Source organism: Cuculus canorus, chromosome 23 (genome assembly GCF_017976375.1).
Source record: "Cuculus canorus isolate bCucCan1 chromosome 23, bCucCan1.pri, whole genome shotgun sequence".
Taxonomy (NCBI): domain Eukaryota; kingdom Metazoa; phylum Chordata; class Aves; order Cuculiformes; family Cuculidae; genus Cuculus; species Cuculus canorus.
Window position 1 is genome coordinate 8,435,127 of NC_071423.1, and position 16,638 is coordinate 8,451,764.

Genomic DNA, 16,638 nt, shown 5'->3' on the forward strand with positions numbered 1-16,638 from the left:
GACAGCCGACTGAACATGAGCCAGCAATGTGCCCAGGTGGCCAAGAAGGCAAATGGCACCTTGGCTTGGATCAGAAATGGCATGACCAGCAGGTCCAGGGAGGTTATTCTCCCTCTGTACTCAGCACTGGTGAGATCACACCTTGAGAACTGTGTTCAGTTCTGGGCCCCTCACCACAAGAAGGATGTTGAGGCTCTGGAGCGTGTCCAGAGAAAAGCAACGAAGCTGGTGAGGGGCGGGAGAACAAGTCTTATTAGGAGCAGCTGACAGAGCTGGGGTTATTTAGCCTGGAGAAGAGGACGCTGCGGGGAGATGTTATTGCTCTCTCCAACTACCTGAAAGGAGGTTGTGGAGAGGAGGGAGTTGGCCTTTTCTCCCAAGTGACAGGGGACAGGACAAGGGGGAATGGTCTCAAGCTCCATCAGGGGAGGTTCCAGCTTGACATCAGGAAAAAAATTTTCACAGAAAGGGTCATTGGGCACTGGAATAGGCTGCCCAGGGAGGTGGTTGAGTCAACTTCCCTGGAGCTGTTTAAGGGACGGGTGGACGAGGTGCTGAGGGGTAAGCTTTAGGGGGTGTTAGGAATGGTTGTACTCGATGACCCAGTGGGTCCCTTCTAACCTAGTCATTCTATGATTCTATGATCCTAATGCCTGCCCAGAGGCTGGAGATCACAGGACTCACGGTATAGAATTTTTCTCACCTTCCCACATTAGCGCATTTTATTAGTATAATGACCCAAAATATCTTTTGGTCACTTAATGTATCGGTACAAAGGGTCTGTGGGGACCAAAGTTCCTTGACTTCCCTCTTACAGATGAATAGAGGGAGAAGAAACGGCTTTTCTAAACTGGAGAAACGTCAGTTGATCACCTCAGCACAAAAATTGATGTGAGAGTAAGATATAGCATAAATGGGAAAAAGTAATTATACATTTGCACTGTTAGCAAACATACACGCCCTCTCTTAACCTAAAATTCACTGAATTAGTCTTCTACTGTGATCTCTGAGAAGTACCTTTGGAACCCACAACTCAGTCGCTGCCCTTACCCTGTTCTTCATGTCCAGGGAAGCTGAAAAAAGCATCTTCTAGAGAAGAGCTCATATTTCTGAGGTAGCTCATGATCCTAGAGGATAAAAAGGTTCAAGAGTTAAAGAAATGGGCAAGCGGAAAAACTAGCAGAAAAGTGAGAGAGAGCCCCATACCAGACACGTGCAAGTCAACTGTCCTTCCACTACCTCTGATATACTTTCACTGTCTAGGCTGTCCAGTGAGGGTACAACTGCCACTGCATGCTGTTCTTGGACCTTATGCTCCCTCATTTCACAGCTGTGTTCTTGTACAGAGCGTTGCCAAGCAGCATTATCAGAGCTTTCATTAACTCTCTTGCCTCTTGCCATGGAGCACCTAATGAACCCAGCAAGCAATTTAAATGAACCTCTACAGAACCACACAAAGAACTGTAATTATCTCCAGAGGAAAATCAAGAGCAGGAATCTTCCTTTGGAAATTCCACAAGGTGCCTCATGTTGTACCAGTACCAAATAACTCCGTGCTTACCCATTCCTCACCTGACAGACCTGTCTTCTCATTGAATTCACATGAAGACAGGATGCCAGCTCTCACAGAACTACAACACTGGAAGACACCACCTTGTGGGATCTCTTCTCATACGTATGAGCCCTGTTTTAACCACGCAGTTGATGCTACCCCTGCATTCCACTTCTCTCTTGCTCTGTGCTCTGCTTCTCTCACCTGTTTAGAAGTTGTTGCTACAGTGCTCATCGCTTTGCTCAATGCCCATGGCTGCCCAGCTGCTCTCTGCAGGTTTATCCCCACAAATCCTTTACCTGGCAAAGGTTTTCAGGTCTTCATTGTCCAGGGCTTGCACCATGTCCTGTATACAGAAAGCAGCAGTATTCTCACAAACCACTTATTCCATGTTTTGCCTCTCATTAGAACAGAGAATAGCATAACAATTTTACACCAGAATAAGGTACCAAAAGGAGTAAAACTTATCCCCCAGTAAACTGCCACTTCAGGGCAGTCTTCTCTTACAAATCTGACAGTTCCTAGACTCCCTTCTCACTGATTATGAGGCTTTGAATCCACTGGCTGATTCCATTGTAAAACACATCCATCCTGCACTTTGCCAGCTGAAATGCCAGGTGCAAATTCTGATCTTCCAACTTGTTGCACAGGGTGCGAACACTTAATTCCTCCAGAACCCTCAGTGCAAAATGCTCTTCTGAAACACAAGGGACGTCTCAATCTTTACCACTGGACACAAGTCTCTAATTCATTTCCCAGAAGGGGCATTGCCTGTCCAGGAGGGCCAACAGCATTTCGTGTGCTGTGAAGAAGAAAAATGGGTTCACCCTGCTTACAAAGCTACGCCTTTCCCCTTTCTCCCACCCCAATTACCCATCCCCTTGGCTGAGCCTCACGTCACTCAGAGACCTTTAGCTCATCACGGCTGGCAGAGCGCGGGGGGCGTATCGCGCCGGCCTGCAGCGAGCGCTCCCATTGGCCGGGACCCCCGTGATCGGGAATGAATGGGGAGGGGGCTCAGTGCTGCCGGGCCGCGGCCGCGGAGCGGTACTGCAGGCGGAGGGGGGTCGGGGGGTGCACAGGGCCGGGCTAGCCGGGAGAGGCGCGGCGCGGCGCGGGCAGGCGGCGCATTTCAATGATCGCCTCGGATCCGCCCCGCCACTCCGTTCGGAAGGGCTCGGCTCTGCCCTTCCGCCCATCCCGCCCGCCTCCGGCTGCGTCCACTGGGATGCAGGCTGGGGCTGGGAGAAGGACAGCGCCCCGTGTGTGTCCCCTCCCAGTGCCCCCCTGCCCCGCCCAGTCTCCCCTCCCGAAGCCCCCCTGTCCCCGCCCGGGGTGTCCGCGTCCCCTGTTGTCGCCTGACAGCCCTGTGAGGCCCCGCTCGGCTCGGCTGCGTTCGGCTCCGCTCAGTGCCGGCCAATTACCAATGCGACGGGCCCTGCAGAGAGCGCTCCCATTGGCTGAGCCGCGCTGCGGTCAAAAATCAGGCGCCGCCATGCTGTACGGAACGCATGCGCAGTGGCTTTCCCGGGCGCCACCATGCTGTACGGAGCGCATGCGCAGTGCCTTTCCTTGGAGCCGCCATGCTGTACGGAGCGCATGCGCAGTGCCTTTCCTGGGTGCCGCCATGCTGTACGGAACGCATGCGCAGTGACTTTCCCAGGCGCCGCCATGCTGTACGGAACGCACGCGCAATGGCTTTCCAGGGCGCCGCCATGCTGTACGAAACGCATGCGCAGTGACTTTCCCGGGTGCCGCCATGATGTACACGACGCATGCGCAGTGGCTCCTCCGGTTGCGGCTCTCTTCCTTACGATTGCGTTCGGCTCCGCTCAGTGCCGGCAGCCGCCGATGGGACGGGCCCTGCAGGGAGCGATCCCATTGGCTGAACAGCATGGCGTTCATTGAGCACCAGCCAATCAGCGCCGACAGAGCGCCCAGCGGGTGGGCTCTGAAGCGAGCGCTCCCATTGGCTGGGATCCTTGTGCTCGGGATTGAATGGGGCGGGGACTCAGTGCTGCCGTGCCGCGGCCGCAGAGCGGTACTGCAGCGCGGGAGCCGGGAGAGACGAGAGGAGCCTGAGCAGGGGCTGACCGGTTTTCAGAGATCGGCTCGGATCTGCTCGGCTCAGTCCGACTCCCCGTGGCTTCTCTGGGCTCGAGTCGGCACGGCTATGCTCCTCGGCGGTTCAGGGGGCGCACAGGGCCGGGCTAGCCGGGCTCGGCGGGGCGGGGCGGGGAGCGGGCGGGCAGCGGAGGGCGGCGCTTCACAACCTTTCTTCTTATGTCTGCTTTTATTTTGAGATTCTCTATGACAGCTTTATCGGACTTGAGTTTTAGCCTCATGACCCACATAAGACATGGCTGTATGGGATGAGTGCTGGGAAAATGGCAAGAGGAGGATCCACGAGAAACAGTGGAACCCGCCCTTCGGAGTTTGCTGCTCGTTTGGCAGCTGAGAAGGAGTCGTCTCTGTGAATTTGCTGCTGTATAAGACAGATCAAAGAAGTTTAATAAAAGTTCAGTTCTATCTAAGTGATAGATGGGAATATGCTTATGCAAAGCATATGGCATGTAACTGTTATCGATATGCTTCAAAGCACTGTATCTCAGCGGCTGAACATGGGAGGAATCTTTTAATCTGTACAGTTTTTTAACAAGGATAATTGACATTTAGTGGCTCAATAACGTAGATAATTTTATATAATTTAAAACAAGCCTGGCTGTCATACATTGAACTTTCAGTAAGCTACCACCATTTTATATTTAGGAGTAATTTCTTATTACCCATCCTAAGTGGGATGCTGGTTTTGCTATTAAAAGGGTGGGTCTTCTTCAAAAGCCTCTGAAGGTAATAGTTGGGTTGGTTAAGTCTGTGGTCAGCAATTAGGTAAAGGTGAAGACTTTGCCCCTTAAAAAGGCTTTTGCTTGAGAGGCTGAGTCTCACCTGTCGCCAGAGCATGAAGTGAAATAAGTGGCCACAGAAGTCTTCCTTTCTTTGCTGGGATTGGATTTGCAGTCGTGTGCTTTTCTTCATGGTGCATTTGAGCCTTCTGGCATCGTTTCTTCTGTGAGTGTCAGGTAATGATTTTGGTTGTGGGCTTTCTTTTTAGTCTTAGAGTAAAATTGGTTTGGAATATGGCCAGTTCAGAGAAATGTTACCACAAATGTTTGCAGTCAATGACGTCTTTCTTTGTCCTTGTCTTATTATTAGGGGTAGGGATTGGTTTGTTTTTTTGTTTTGTTTTGGGTTTTTTTATATATATTGAGGCACAAAGGATTTAGGCTCAGCCTAAATGAGATTTCCAATGAAGTTTTAGCAATAGCTGTTACTAGTTTTCCCAGAGCTGTTTTGTTTAATTTGCGTTTTTTGTCAGAAGCAGTTGAAAATTATGTTTGCCCAGAACTGTTTAAAGAAATACCCAAGGAAACTGTTAGCTTGCCTATATTGCTAGGATTTTTTTTTTTTTTTTTTTTTTTTTTTTGCCTAATCTACATCAGCACTGTGGACTCCAGGGAGGTAAATATGAGACCAGTTTTAAAAATGCTTTCTAGGGAGAGTCAGTAAACTGTGCTGGGCAAGTTATTAGAAAGGGTAACAAATAACGGAATTACAGAGTATGGGTAAGTGTGGTGTTTGTATGGGGAGATCCTACTGCACGCATCTGTCAGTTTTTTGAGGGAAACTGCAACCACATAAATTAGGATGATTTGGTTGACGCTGCGTTATCTACTGTTTATATGGTGTTTTCTCAAGAGCAGGAAGAAGAAACTATTCGTATACACTGTCTAAAACTATGTATGGTAGGTGGTGTTGAGTTCAGTTGACTTACTGAATGAGAGTACTGGGGGGTGGTGGGACCTGTTTAAGGTGTTCCAGGACCCCTTTAGAGCCTAATGCAACCCCTTTAAGGCCTCCCAGGACTCCTCTAGGACCCCCAGGGCCCCTCTAGAGCCCTCTGAGACCTCTTTCGTGTCTTCTAGGACCCATCTAAGACCCTGTGGACTCCTCTAGAGGTCCATGTGACCCCTTCAAGGCCTTCCAGGACCTCTTTAAGACCCTTACGATCCTTCTAGAGCCCCACAGGATCCCCCTAGGACTCCCAGGACCCCTCTCGAGCCTACTGGGACCATTTGAAGGCCTTCCAGGACCACTCTAGGCCCCCAAGGACCCCTCTAGAGCCCCCTGGTACCTCTTTTTGTGCCTTCTAGGACCCATCTAAGACCCTCTGTACCCCTCTGGAGGTCCATGGGACCCCTTCAGTGCCTTCCAGAACTCCTTTAGTGCCCTCTGGGACCACCTTAAGGCCTTCCAGGACACCTCTAGGACCACAAAGAACACTCTAGAACCACCGAGGACCTCTTTAGTGCCTTCTAGGAACCATCTAAGACCCTCTGGTCCCCTCTAGGACCCCCAGGACAAATGTAGAGACCCCTGGCACGCCATTAATGCTTTCCAACACCTGTCTAGGACCCTCAGGATCCATCTAGAGCCGCCTGGGACAAATTTACTGTCTTCTAGGACACATCTAAGACCCTCAGGACAACTTGAGAGACCCATGAGACCCCTTTAAGGATTCCTAGGACACCCAGGGTCCTGTAGAGAGCCCCAGGAGCCTCCCAGAATCCCCGGGAGCCCTGTAGAGAGCCCCAGGAGTCTTCCAGAATCCCCGAGAGACCTGTAGAGAGCCCCAGGAGGCTCCCACAATCCCCTGGAGCCCTGTAGAAAGCCCCAGGAGGCTCCCAGAATCCCCTGGAGCCCTGTAGAGAGCCCCAGGAGCTGCCCAGAATCCCCTGGGGCCGTGTAGATAGCCCCAGGAGGCTCCAGAATCTCCTGGGGCCCTGTAGAGAGCCCCAGGAGGCTCCCAGAATCCCCTGGGGCCTTGTAGAGAGCCCCAGGAGCCTCCCAGAATTACCTGGGGCTGTGTAGATAGCCCCAGGAGCCTCCCAGAATCCCCTGGAGCCCTGTAGAGAGCCCCAGGAGCCTCCCAGAGTCCCCTGGAGCCCTGTAGAGAGCCCCAGAAGCCTCAGAATCCCCTGAGGCCCTGTAGAGAGCCCCAGGAGCCTCCCAGAATCCCCTGGGGCCCTGTAGAGGGCCCCAGGAGTCTCCCAGAATCCCCTGGAGCCCTGTAGAGGGCCCCAGGATTCTCCCACAGTCCCCTGAACCCCTGTAGAGAGCCCCAGGAGCCTCCCAGAATCCCCAGGGGCCTTGTAGAGACCCCCAGGAGCCTCCCAGAATCCCCTGGGGCCCTGTAGAGAGCCCCAGGAGCCTCCCAGAATCCCCTGGAGACATGTAGAGAGCCCCAGGAGCCTCCCAGAAGACCCTGGAGCCCTATAGAGAGACCCAGGAGCCTCCCACAATCCCCTGAGGACGTGTAGAGAGCCCCAGGAGCCTCCCAGAATCCCCTGGGGCCCTGTAGAGAGCCCCAGGAGGCTCCCAGAATCCCCTGGTGCCCTGTAGAGAGCCCCAGGAGCCTCCCAGAATCCTCTGGGGCACTGTACAGAGCCCCAGGAGCCTCCCAGAATCTCCTGGGGCCCTGTAGAGAGACCCAGGAGGCTCCCAGAATATCCTGGGGCACTATAGAGAGCCCCAGGAGCCTCCCAGACTCCCCTGGAGCCCCGTAGAGAGCCCCAGGAGCCTCCCAGAATCCCCTGGAGCCCTGTAAATAGCCCCAGGAACCTCCCAGAATCCCCTGGGGCCCTGTAGAGACCCCCAGGAGCCTCCCACAATCCCCTGGGGCCCTGTAGAAAGCCGCAGGAGCCTCCCAGAATCCCCTGGGGCCCTGCAGAGAGCCCCAGGAGGCTCCCAGAATCCCCTGGGGCCGTGTAGAGAGCCCCAGGAGCCTCGCAGAATCCCCTGGGGCCCTGTAGAGAGCCCCAGGAGCCTCCCAGAATCCCCTGGAGCCCTGTAGAGAGCCCCAGGAGCCTCCCAGAATCCCCTGGAGGCCCGCAGAAAGCCCCAGGAGCCTCCCAGAATCCCCTGGAGACATGTAGAGAGCCCCAGGAGCCTCCCAGAATCCCCTGGGGCTATGTAGAGAGCCACAGGAGCCTCCCAGAATCCCCTGAAGCCCTGTAGAAAGCCCCAGGAGCCTCCCAGAATCCCCTGGGGCTATGTAGAGAGCCCCAGGAGCCTCCGAGAATCCCCTGGGACCATGTAGATAGCTCGAAGAGCCTCCCGGAATCCCCTGGGACCCTGTAGAAAGCCCAAAGAGCCTCCCGGAATCCCCTGGAGCCCTGTAAATAGCCCCAGGAGCCTCCCAGAATCTCCTGAAGCCGTGTAGAGAGCCCCAGGAGCCTCCCAGAATCCCATGAAGCCTGGAGGCTCCCAGAATCCCCTGGGGCCCTGTAGAGAGCCCCAGGAGCCTCTCAGAATCCGCTGGGGCCTTGTAGAGAGCCCCAGGAGCCTCCCAGAATTACTTGGGGCCTCGTAGAGATCCCTAGGAGCCTCCCAGAATCCCCTGGGGCCCTGTAGAGAGCCCTAGGAGCCTCCCACAATCCCCTGGGGCCCTGTAGAAAGCCGCAGGAGTCTCCCAGAATCCCCTGGGGCCCTGCAGAGAGCCTCAGGAGGCTCCCAGAATCCCCTGGGGCTGTGTAGAGAGCCCCAGGAGCCTCCCAGAATCCCCTGGGGCCCTGTAGAGAGCCCTAGGACCCTCCCAGAATCCCCTGGGGCCCTGTAGAGAGCCCCAGGAGCTTCTCAGAATCCGCTGGGGCCTTGTAGAGAGCCCCAGGAGCCTCTCAGAATCCGCTGGGGCCTTGTAGAGAGCCCCAGGAGCCTCCCAGAATTACTTGGGGCCTCGTAGAGATCCCTAGGAGCCTCCCAGAATCCCCTGGGGCCCTGTAGAGAGCCCTAGGAGCCTCCCACAATCCCCTGGGGCCCTGTAGAAAGCCGCAGGAGCCTCCCAGAATCCCCTGGGGCCCTGCAGAGAGCCTCAGGAGGCTCCCAGAATCCCCTGGGGCTGTGTAGAGAGCCCCAGGAGCCTCCCAGAATCCCCTGGGGCCCTGTAGAGAGCCCTAGGACCCTCCCAGAATCCCCTGGGGCCCTGTAGAGAGCCCCAGGAGCTTCTCAGAATCCGCTGGGGCCTTGTAGAGAGCCCCAGGAGCCTCCCAGAATTACTTGGGGCCTCGTAGAGATCCCTAGGAGCCTCCCAGAATCCCCTGGTGTGGGGTCCACAGCGGGCTGAGGACCCGTGATTAATGCACCCGGAAGGAGATCATGGGACGGGAAGTGGGCAGACAATATAGGACCATGCATGAAAGTAGCACTATCCATTCACAGATTGTTTGTGTATAAGCTAATCCAATCATGCGGAGACGCGTGTGTTAATCAAGGGTATAAGAAGCGCGCGTAAGATCAAGCACCGGCCGGCCAGCCCTGTAACATCAATAAAGAAACTTGCTTCCACATCACCGTGTCGTGACTCAACAGCGACATCTGGTGACCCCGACGTGATATAGCGAGCGATTTTATGAGAGTTTTAATTTTGGGGTTCCCCGAGGTGGCACAGCCACTATCAAAAAGTTTTCGGCAAAAAATAGCCAAGAGGAGCGGCGAGAGAAGCTGCTCAAAAACTTTTCGGCAAAAAATAGCCAAGAGGAGCGGCGAGAGAAGCTGCTCAAAAAGTTTTCGGCAAAAATAGCCAAGAGGAGCGGCGAGAGAAGCTGCTCAAAAAGTTTTCGGCAAAAATAGCCAAGAGGAGCGGCGAGAGAAGCTGCTCAAAAAGTTTTCGGCAAAAATAGCCAAGAGGAGCGGCGAGAGAAGCTGCTCAAAGAGTTTTCGGCAAAAGTAGCCAAGAGGAGCGGCGAGAGAAGCTGCTTAATTCCGGATCCGGGACTTTTAAGAAGCCACCGAGTGCAGGTGAGCTGCTGGGGAAAAAGATGGGAGCCTCACTAACAAAAGAGGAGGAAATGATTATAAGCATGTGGAAGCAAATACTAGAAAAGAAGGGGGTAAAAGCTAGAGGGATTCATGTTACAAAAGATGCTTTTATGGAGTAAGAGACAGGGTTATACGCCAGATATAATGACATCATTTACTGTTTTGAATTGGAAAGAAATAGGGGACAGGCTGTTTGATAGTGCTTCACGTGGAGACAAAGAGTCAGTATCTTTGTTAACCACATGGTGCCTTTTGTTTGATACTTTGAAAGACTTTAAAAAACAGAGGGATCAGGCAGAGCAAGATCTTTCACCCCTTGCCTCCCGAGATGAGCCTCCATCTGCTGAGGATCTGTTAACGGAGCAAGAGGAATTTTCTATATTAACTGCCGACCCAGACTCTGCATCTCTATCTGAGTTTCAACATCTAAATTCAAGAAATCCGGTAACGCACCAAGAGAATAAACCATCTCGTTTAGCGCGAAAACGTTTTCTTGTTGATGAGTCAGACAATGAAACAGACTCGGTTTGTCCGATATATAAACAAAGCCAACAGCAGGTTAATCCAGTAACGCCGTCCGCCCCGCCACTGCCCCCTGAAGAGCGAGGGGCACCCGAACCATACAATCCACTGCTACTCCCGCCTTTGCCAGATGAGCCGGATGATTGGGACAATCCCGCGGTGATGGGGGGGGGCACTGAGGCGGCTGCTTTAAAAAAACAGAAAGACCAAGGCTAGCGCCGAGCCACCCTTTAGGGGTTCCTCCGGTAAACCTAAAACCCCTCAGGCGTGGGATCCACCCTCGGCACAGGTTGCTGTGAGACCGTATGATCCATGTGTATTTTGGCAAAAGGTAAAACAATGGGCTATGCTAGAAGGACAGTGGACATTGTCTGAGGCAATAACTACACCCTTAAAGGAACGTGACCCGAGTCCTATGACAGCTATGGCATTCCCGGTGGTCCGTGGGGATCCAGGACGGGGAGTTATGGATGAGCACAGACCATACACCTGGAAAGTAGTACAGGAACTTCAAAAAACCGTTACACAGTATAGTCCCAGCTCCCCTGCAACAATGCAATTGCTTCGACTATTAACTATGGAAGAAATGACACCATATGACTTTGCCCAAATTGCACAAATTATGTTTCAGCCTGTTCAGTGCACAGTTTTTTGAAATATTGTCGAAAAATTTACTTTTGCAGTTCCTCCGACTAATCATGCAAGATATCATTGGAAGGTTTTCCAAAAAAAAAAAAAAAAAAAAAAAAAAAAAAAAAAAAAGGGTTTGTAGCCCAGGCACTGAGTGTTGTACGGCAGAAATATCCTGAATGCTATTGCTATCATTATATGGATGACATCTTATTGGCTGCTGCAATGTCAGAACAATTGAGAGAATTGGAAAGGGACACTAAACAAATGTTGGAATGTTATGGCCTGGTCATTGCCCCTGAAAAGGTACAACGTGCTAAACTGTGGTTGTATTTGGGCATGAAAGTACTGGCCAAAACAGTGGAACCTCAGGCAATTAAAATTGTAACTGAAATCAGGACTTTAAATGATGTTCAGAAAATAGTTGGAATTATAAATTGGCTGAGACCCTATTTGGGCCTTACATCATCACAAATACAACCCCTAGTTGATCTGTTAAAAGGGGACACAGATATTGCAGCACCCAGGGTTCTAAATAAGGAAGCCAGAAATGTTCTGACACTTGTAGAGCAAAGCCATTCAGGAAAAGCATGTCTGGCGCATTGACCTGACTGTAATCGTGCAGGCATTGGTCTTTGTGGAAGACTTGATGCCCTATGCTGCGCTCGTGCAGTGGGATCAGGGGTGGGAAGACCCCCTCCATATATTGGAGTGGATCTTCTTACCATTTCGAACAAAAAAGGCTGCTCCAGGATTAGATGAGCTGTTAGCTCAACTCATTATAAAAATTCGAACACGATGTGTGGAACTATTGGCACGAGATCCGGAATGTATTGTTATTCCTTTACAAGTTCAATATTTTGAATGGTGTCTTGCCAATAGTTCTGCACTTCAAGCAGCGCTACTTAATTTTACAGGCCAGATATCGTATCATTTTCCTTCCCATCCACTTTGTAAACTGGGAACTCAAATTTCTATCGCACAGAAATTGTTAAGCCAAACAGCACCTGTTGATGGACCCACAGTTTTCACAGATGGGTCTGGGAAAACAGGAAAAGCTGCTGTTACATGGTCTGATGGACAAAATGGGCAACATTTAATTGAGCATCAACAAGGCTCCCCACAAGTGGTGGAATTACGAGCAGTCTTGGACAAGTGACAAACCACCTGTTGTTTGGAGTTATGAAGCTCCTGTGGGAAACTGTACAAAAACGCAGCCTACCCTATTAAAACTGACAATGGTATGTTTCTGGGCGAGTGAAATCATTTTTACAGTCTTGGGGTGTCAGCCATGTTACAGGTATTCCTCATTCCCCCACTAGTCAGGCACTTGTAGAACGTGTCCATGGTACACTTAAGTGCCTTTTACAAAAAGAAAAGGCGGGAATGTCTGGGGAATCACCTGAAGCAAGGCTGAACAAGGTGATGTATGTATTAAATTTCTTAACTATCAATGAGGAACATCAGAATCCCCCAATGACTCGACATTTTGAATCCTTGAAGTCTACCACAGCTATCTCTGATGGAGTGAAGGTTCAAGTGAAGGACCTTCAGAGTGGTCAGTGGTCAGGCCCATGCAAGCTATTAACTTGGGGTCGAGGGTATGCTTGTGTTTCCACAGATGAAGGACCTCGGTGGTACCCTGCTCGTTGTGTTCGCCCTGCTGTGGATAAGCCACGGAGGCCACGTGTGGAGAATCAAGCAGCTGGAGATGAGCGTGATGGATAGCCCTTGCTAACATCAAAGAACTGCCATAACAACTGGAGTATAAGTCGTATATCGGAACCACAGATTAGAGCTGTTAGGATCAGTAGAAGTGGAGCATAAGTCATGTACTGGAATCACAGATTAGAGTTTTTAGGATTAGTAGAAACAGAGTATATATCATGTACTGGAATCACAGATTAGAGCTGTTAGGATCAGTAGAAACGGAGTATAAGTCACTGTTTGTATACTTTTCAGATGCACCTACAATATTGCTCAGCGTGGTCAAATATTGATGCTGCTTTGCTTCCCTGTTTTCAAGAATGGGTATGTTTGTAGTTGTGCTGTCGATGTTGCCCTGCATTGTGTGTCTGCTGCGAAGGGCCCCGCAGCAGCCGACACAGGCAATCTTTAACGGGCAATTTTCTTCAGCACAAATACAAAAAGGGGGAATTGTGGGGTCCACAGCGGGCTGAGGACCCGTGATTAATGCACCCGGAAGGAGATCATGGGACGGGAAGTGGGCAGACAATATAGGACCATGCATGAAAGTAGCACTATCCATTCACAGATTGTTTGTGTATAAGCTAATCCAATCATGCGGAGACGCGTGTGTTAATCAAGGGTATAAGAAGCGCGCGTAAGATCAAGCACCGGCCGGTCAGCCCTGTAACTTCAATAAAGAAACTTGCTTCCACATCACCGTGTCGTGACTCAACAGCGACACCTGGGGCCCTGTAGAGAGCCCTAGGAGCCTCCCACAATCCCCTGGGGCCCTGTAGAGAGCCCTAGGACCCTCCCAGAATCCCCTGGGGCCCTGCAGAGAGCCCCAGGAGGCTCCCAGAATCCCCTGGGGCCGTGTAGAGAGCCCCAGGAGCCTCCCTGAATCCCCTGGGGCCCTGTAGAGAGCCCTAGGACCCTCCCAGAATCCCCTGGGGCCCTGTAGAGAGCCCCAGGAGCCTCCCAGAATCCCCTGGGCCCCTGTAGAGAGCCCCAGGAGCTGCCCAGAATCCCCTTAGGCCGTGTAGAGAGCCCCAGGAGCCTCGCAGAATCCCCTGGGGCCCTGTAGAGAGCCCCAGGAGGCTCCAAGAATCCCCTGGTGCCCTGTAGAGAGCCCCAGGAGCCTCCCAGAATCCCCTGGAGGCCCGCAGAAAGCCCCAGGAGCCTCCCAGAATCTCCTGGGGCCCTGTAGAGAGCCCCAGGAGGCTCCCGGAATCCCCTGGGGCTATGTAGAGAGCCACAGGAGCCTCCCAGAATCCCCTGAAGCCCTGTAGAAAGCCCCAGGAGCCTCCCAGAATCCCCTGGGGCTATGTAGAGAGCCCCAGGAGCCTCCGAGAATCCCCTGGTACCATGTAGATAGCTCGAAGAGCCTCCCGGAATCCCCTGGGACCCTGTAGAAAGCCCAAAGAGCCTCCCGGAATCCCCTGGAGCCCTGTAAATAGCCCCAGGAGCCTCCCAGAATCCCCTGGGGCCCTGTAGAGAGCCCCAGGAGCCTCCCAGAATCCCCTGGGGCCCTGTAGAAAGCCCCAGGAGCCTCCCAGAATCCCCTGGGGCCCTGTAGAGAGCCCCAGGAGCCTCCCAGAATCCCCTGGGTCTATGTAGAGAGCCCCAGGAGCCTCCCAGAATCCCCTGGAGCCCTGTAGAGAGCCCCAGGAGCCTCCCAGAATCCCCTGGGGCCTCGTAGAGAGCCCCAGGAGCCTCCCAGAATCCCCTGGAGCACTGTAGAGAGCTCCAGGAGCCTCCCAAAATCCCCTGGAGCCCTGTAAAGAGCCCCAGGAGGCACCCAGAATCCCCTGGGGCTATGTAGAGAGCCCTAGGAGCCTCCCAGAATCCCCTGGAGACATGTAGAGAGCCCCAGGAGCCTCCCAGAGTCCCCTGGAGCCCTGCAGAGAGCCCCAGGAGCCTCCCAGAATCCCCTGGAGCCCTGTAGAGGGCCCCAGGAGTTGCCTAGAATCCCCTGGAGCCCTGTAGAAAGCCCCAGGAGTCTCCCACAGTCCCCTGAATCTCTATAGAGAGCACCAGGAGCCTCCCAGAATTCCCAGGGGCCCTGTAGAAAGCCCCAGGAGCCTCCCAGAATCCCCTGGGGCCTGTAGAAAACCCCAGGAGCCTCCCAGAATCCCCTGGGACCCTGTAGAAAGCCTGAAGAGCCTCCCGGAATCCCCTGGAGCCCTGTAGATAGCCCCAGGAGCCTCCCAGAATCCCCTGGGGCCCTGTAGAGAGCCCCAGGAGCCTCCCAGAATCCCCTGGAGCCCTGTAGAGAGCCCCAGGAGCCTCCCAGAGTCCCCTGGGGCCCTGTAGAGAGCCCCAGGAGCCTCCCAGAATCCCCTGGGTCTATGTAGAGAGCCCCAGGAGCCTCCCAGAATCCCCTTGAGCCCTGTAGAGCGCCCCAGGAGCCTCCCAGAATCACCTGGAGCCCTGTAGAAAGCCCCAGGAGGCTCCCAGAATCCCCTGGGGCCCTGTAGAGAGCCCCAGGAGGCTCCCAGAATCCCCTGGGGCCCTGTAGAGAGCCCTAGGACCCTCCCAGAATCCCCTGGGGCCCTGTAGAGAGCCCAAAGAGCCTCCCAGAATCCCCTGGACCCCTGTAGAGAACCCTAGGAGCTGCCCAGAATCCCCTGAGGCCGTGTAGGGAGCCCTAGGAGCCTCCCAGAATCCCCTGGGGCCCTGTAGAGAGCCCCAGGAGCCTCCCAGAATACCCTGGGGCCCTGTAGAGAGCCCCAGGAGCCTCCCAGAATCCCCTGGAGCCCTGTAGAGAGCCCCAGGAACCTCCCAGAATCCCCTGGGGCTATGTAGAGAGCCACAGGAGCCTCCCACAATCCCCTGAAGCCCTGTAGAAAGCCCCAGGAGCCTCCCAGAATCTCCTGGGGCCCTGTAGAGAGCCCCAGGAGCCTCCCAGAATCCCCTGGGACCCTGTAGAAAGCTCGAAGAGCCTCCCGGAATCCCCTGTAGCCCTGTAGATAGCCCCAGGAGCCTCCCGGAATACCCTGGGGCCCTGTAGAAAGCCCCACGAGACTTCCAGAATCCCCTGGGGCCCTGTAGAGAGCCCTAGGAGCCTCCCAGAATCCCCTGGGGCCCTGTAGAGAGCCCTAGGAGCCTCCCAAAATCCCCTGGAGCCCTGTAGAGAGCCCTAGGAGCCTCCCAGAATCCCCTGGGGCCCTGTAGAGAGCCCCAGGAGCCTCCCAGAATACCCTGGAGCACTGTAGAGAGCCCCAGGAGCCTCCCAGAATATGCTGGGGCCCTGTAGAGAGTCCCAGGAGCCTCCCAGAATCCCCTGGGTCCCTGTAGAGAGCCCCAGGTGCCTCCCAGAATCCCCTGGGGCCCTGTAGAGAGCCCCAGGAGCCTCCCAGAATATGCTGGGGCCCTGTAGAGAGTCCCAGGAGCCTCCCAGAATCCCCTGGGTCCCTGTAGAGAGCCCCAGGTGCCTCCCAGAATCCCCTGGGGCCCTGTAGAGAGCCCCAGGAGCTTCCCAGAATCCCCTGGGGCCCTGTAGAGAGCCCCAGGACTTACCCAGATTCCCCTGGAGCCCTGTAGAGAGCCCAGGAGCCTCCCAGAATCCCCTGGGGCCCTGTAGAGACCCCCCAGGAGCCTCCCAGAATCCCCTGGGGCCCTGTAGAAAGCCCCACGAGCCTCCCAGAGTCCCCTGGAGCCCCATAGAGAGCCCCAGGAGTCTCCCACAGTCCCCTGAAGCCTTGTAGAGAGCCCCAGGAGCCTCCCAGAATCTCCATGGGCCCTGTAGAGAGCCCCAGGAACCTCCCAGAATCCCTTGGGGCCCTGTAGAGAGCCCCAGGAGCCTCCCAGAATCCCCGGGAGCCCTGTAGAGAGCCCCAGGAGCTTCCCAAAATCTGCGGGAGCCTTGTAGAGAGACCCAGGAGATTCTCAGTAATTCTGGGAGCCCTTCCGAGACAGCATGAGCCTCCCAGAATCCCCTGGAGCCCTGTGGAGAGCCCCAGGAGCCTCCCAGAATGCCCGGGAGACCTGTAGAGAGACCCAGGAGGCTCCCAGAATCCAATGGAGTCCTGTAGAGAGAACCAGGTGCTTCTCAGTAATCCCAAGAGCCTTGTAGAGAGCCCCAGGAGTCTCCCAGAATCCCCGGGAGCCCTGCAGGGAGCCCCAGGAGCCTCCCAGAATCCCCGGGAGCCGCGCAGAGAGCCCCGGGAGCTTCTTAGTGGTCCCAGGAGCCCTGTAGAGAGCCCCAGGAGACTCCCAGAATCCCCGGGATCCCTGTAGAGAGACCCAGGAGCCTCTCCGTGATCCCAGGAGCCCTGTAGAGAGCCCCAGGAGACTCCCAGCATCCCCGGGATCTCTGTAGAGAGCCCCAGGAGCCTTCCAGAATCCCCTAAAGCAGATTTTTTCACCAA

The 16,638-nt window shown here is 54.3% G+C and overlaps 1 protein-coding gene across 1 annotated transcript in view; it reads right to left on the reverse strand.

The window, feature by feature from the left end:
* Nucleotides 1–3,448, reverse strand: part of LOC128854348 (uncharacterized) — a 62,688-nt gene extending 59,240 nt beyond the window's left edge. The window contains exons 1-4 of the mRNA XM_054086803.1: nt 3,277–3,448; nt 2,977–3,182; nt 1,852–1,898; nt 1,051–1,127 (exon numbers count right to left, since the gene is read on the reverse strand). Of these exons, the coding sequence (XP_053942778.1) occupies nt 1,051–1,127; nt 1,852–1,898; nt 2,977–3,182; nt 3,277–3,448 (502 nt within the window). The remainder of the gene's footprint in view (nt 1–1,050; nt 1,128–1,851; nt 1,899–2,976; nt 3,183–3,276) is intronic.
* Nucleotides 3,449–16,638: the final 13,190 nt, after the last annotated feature.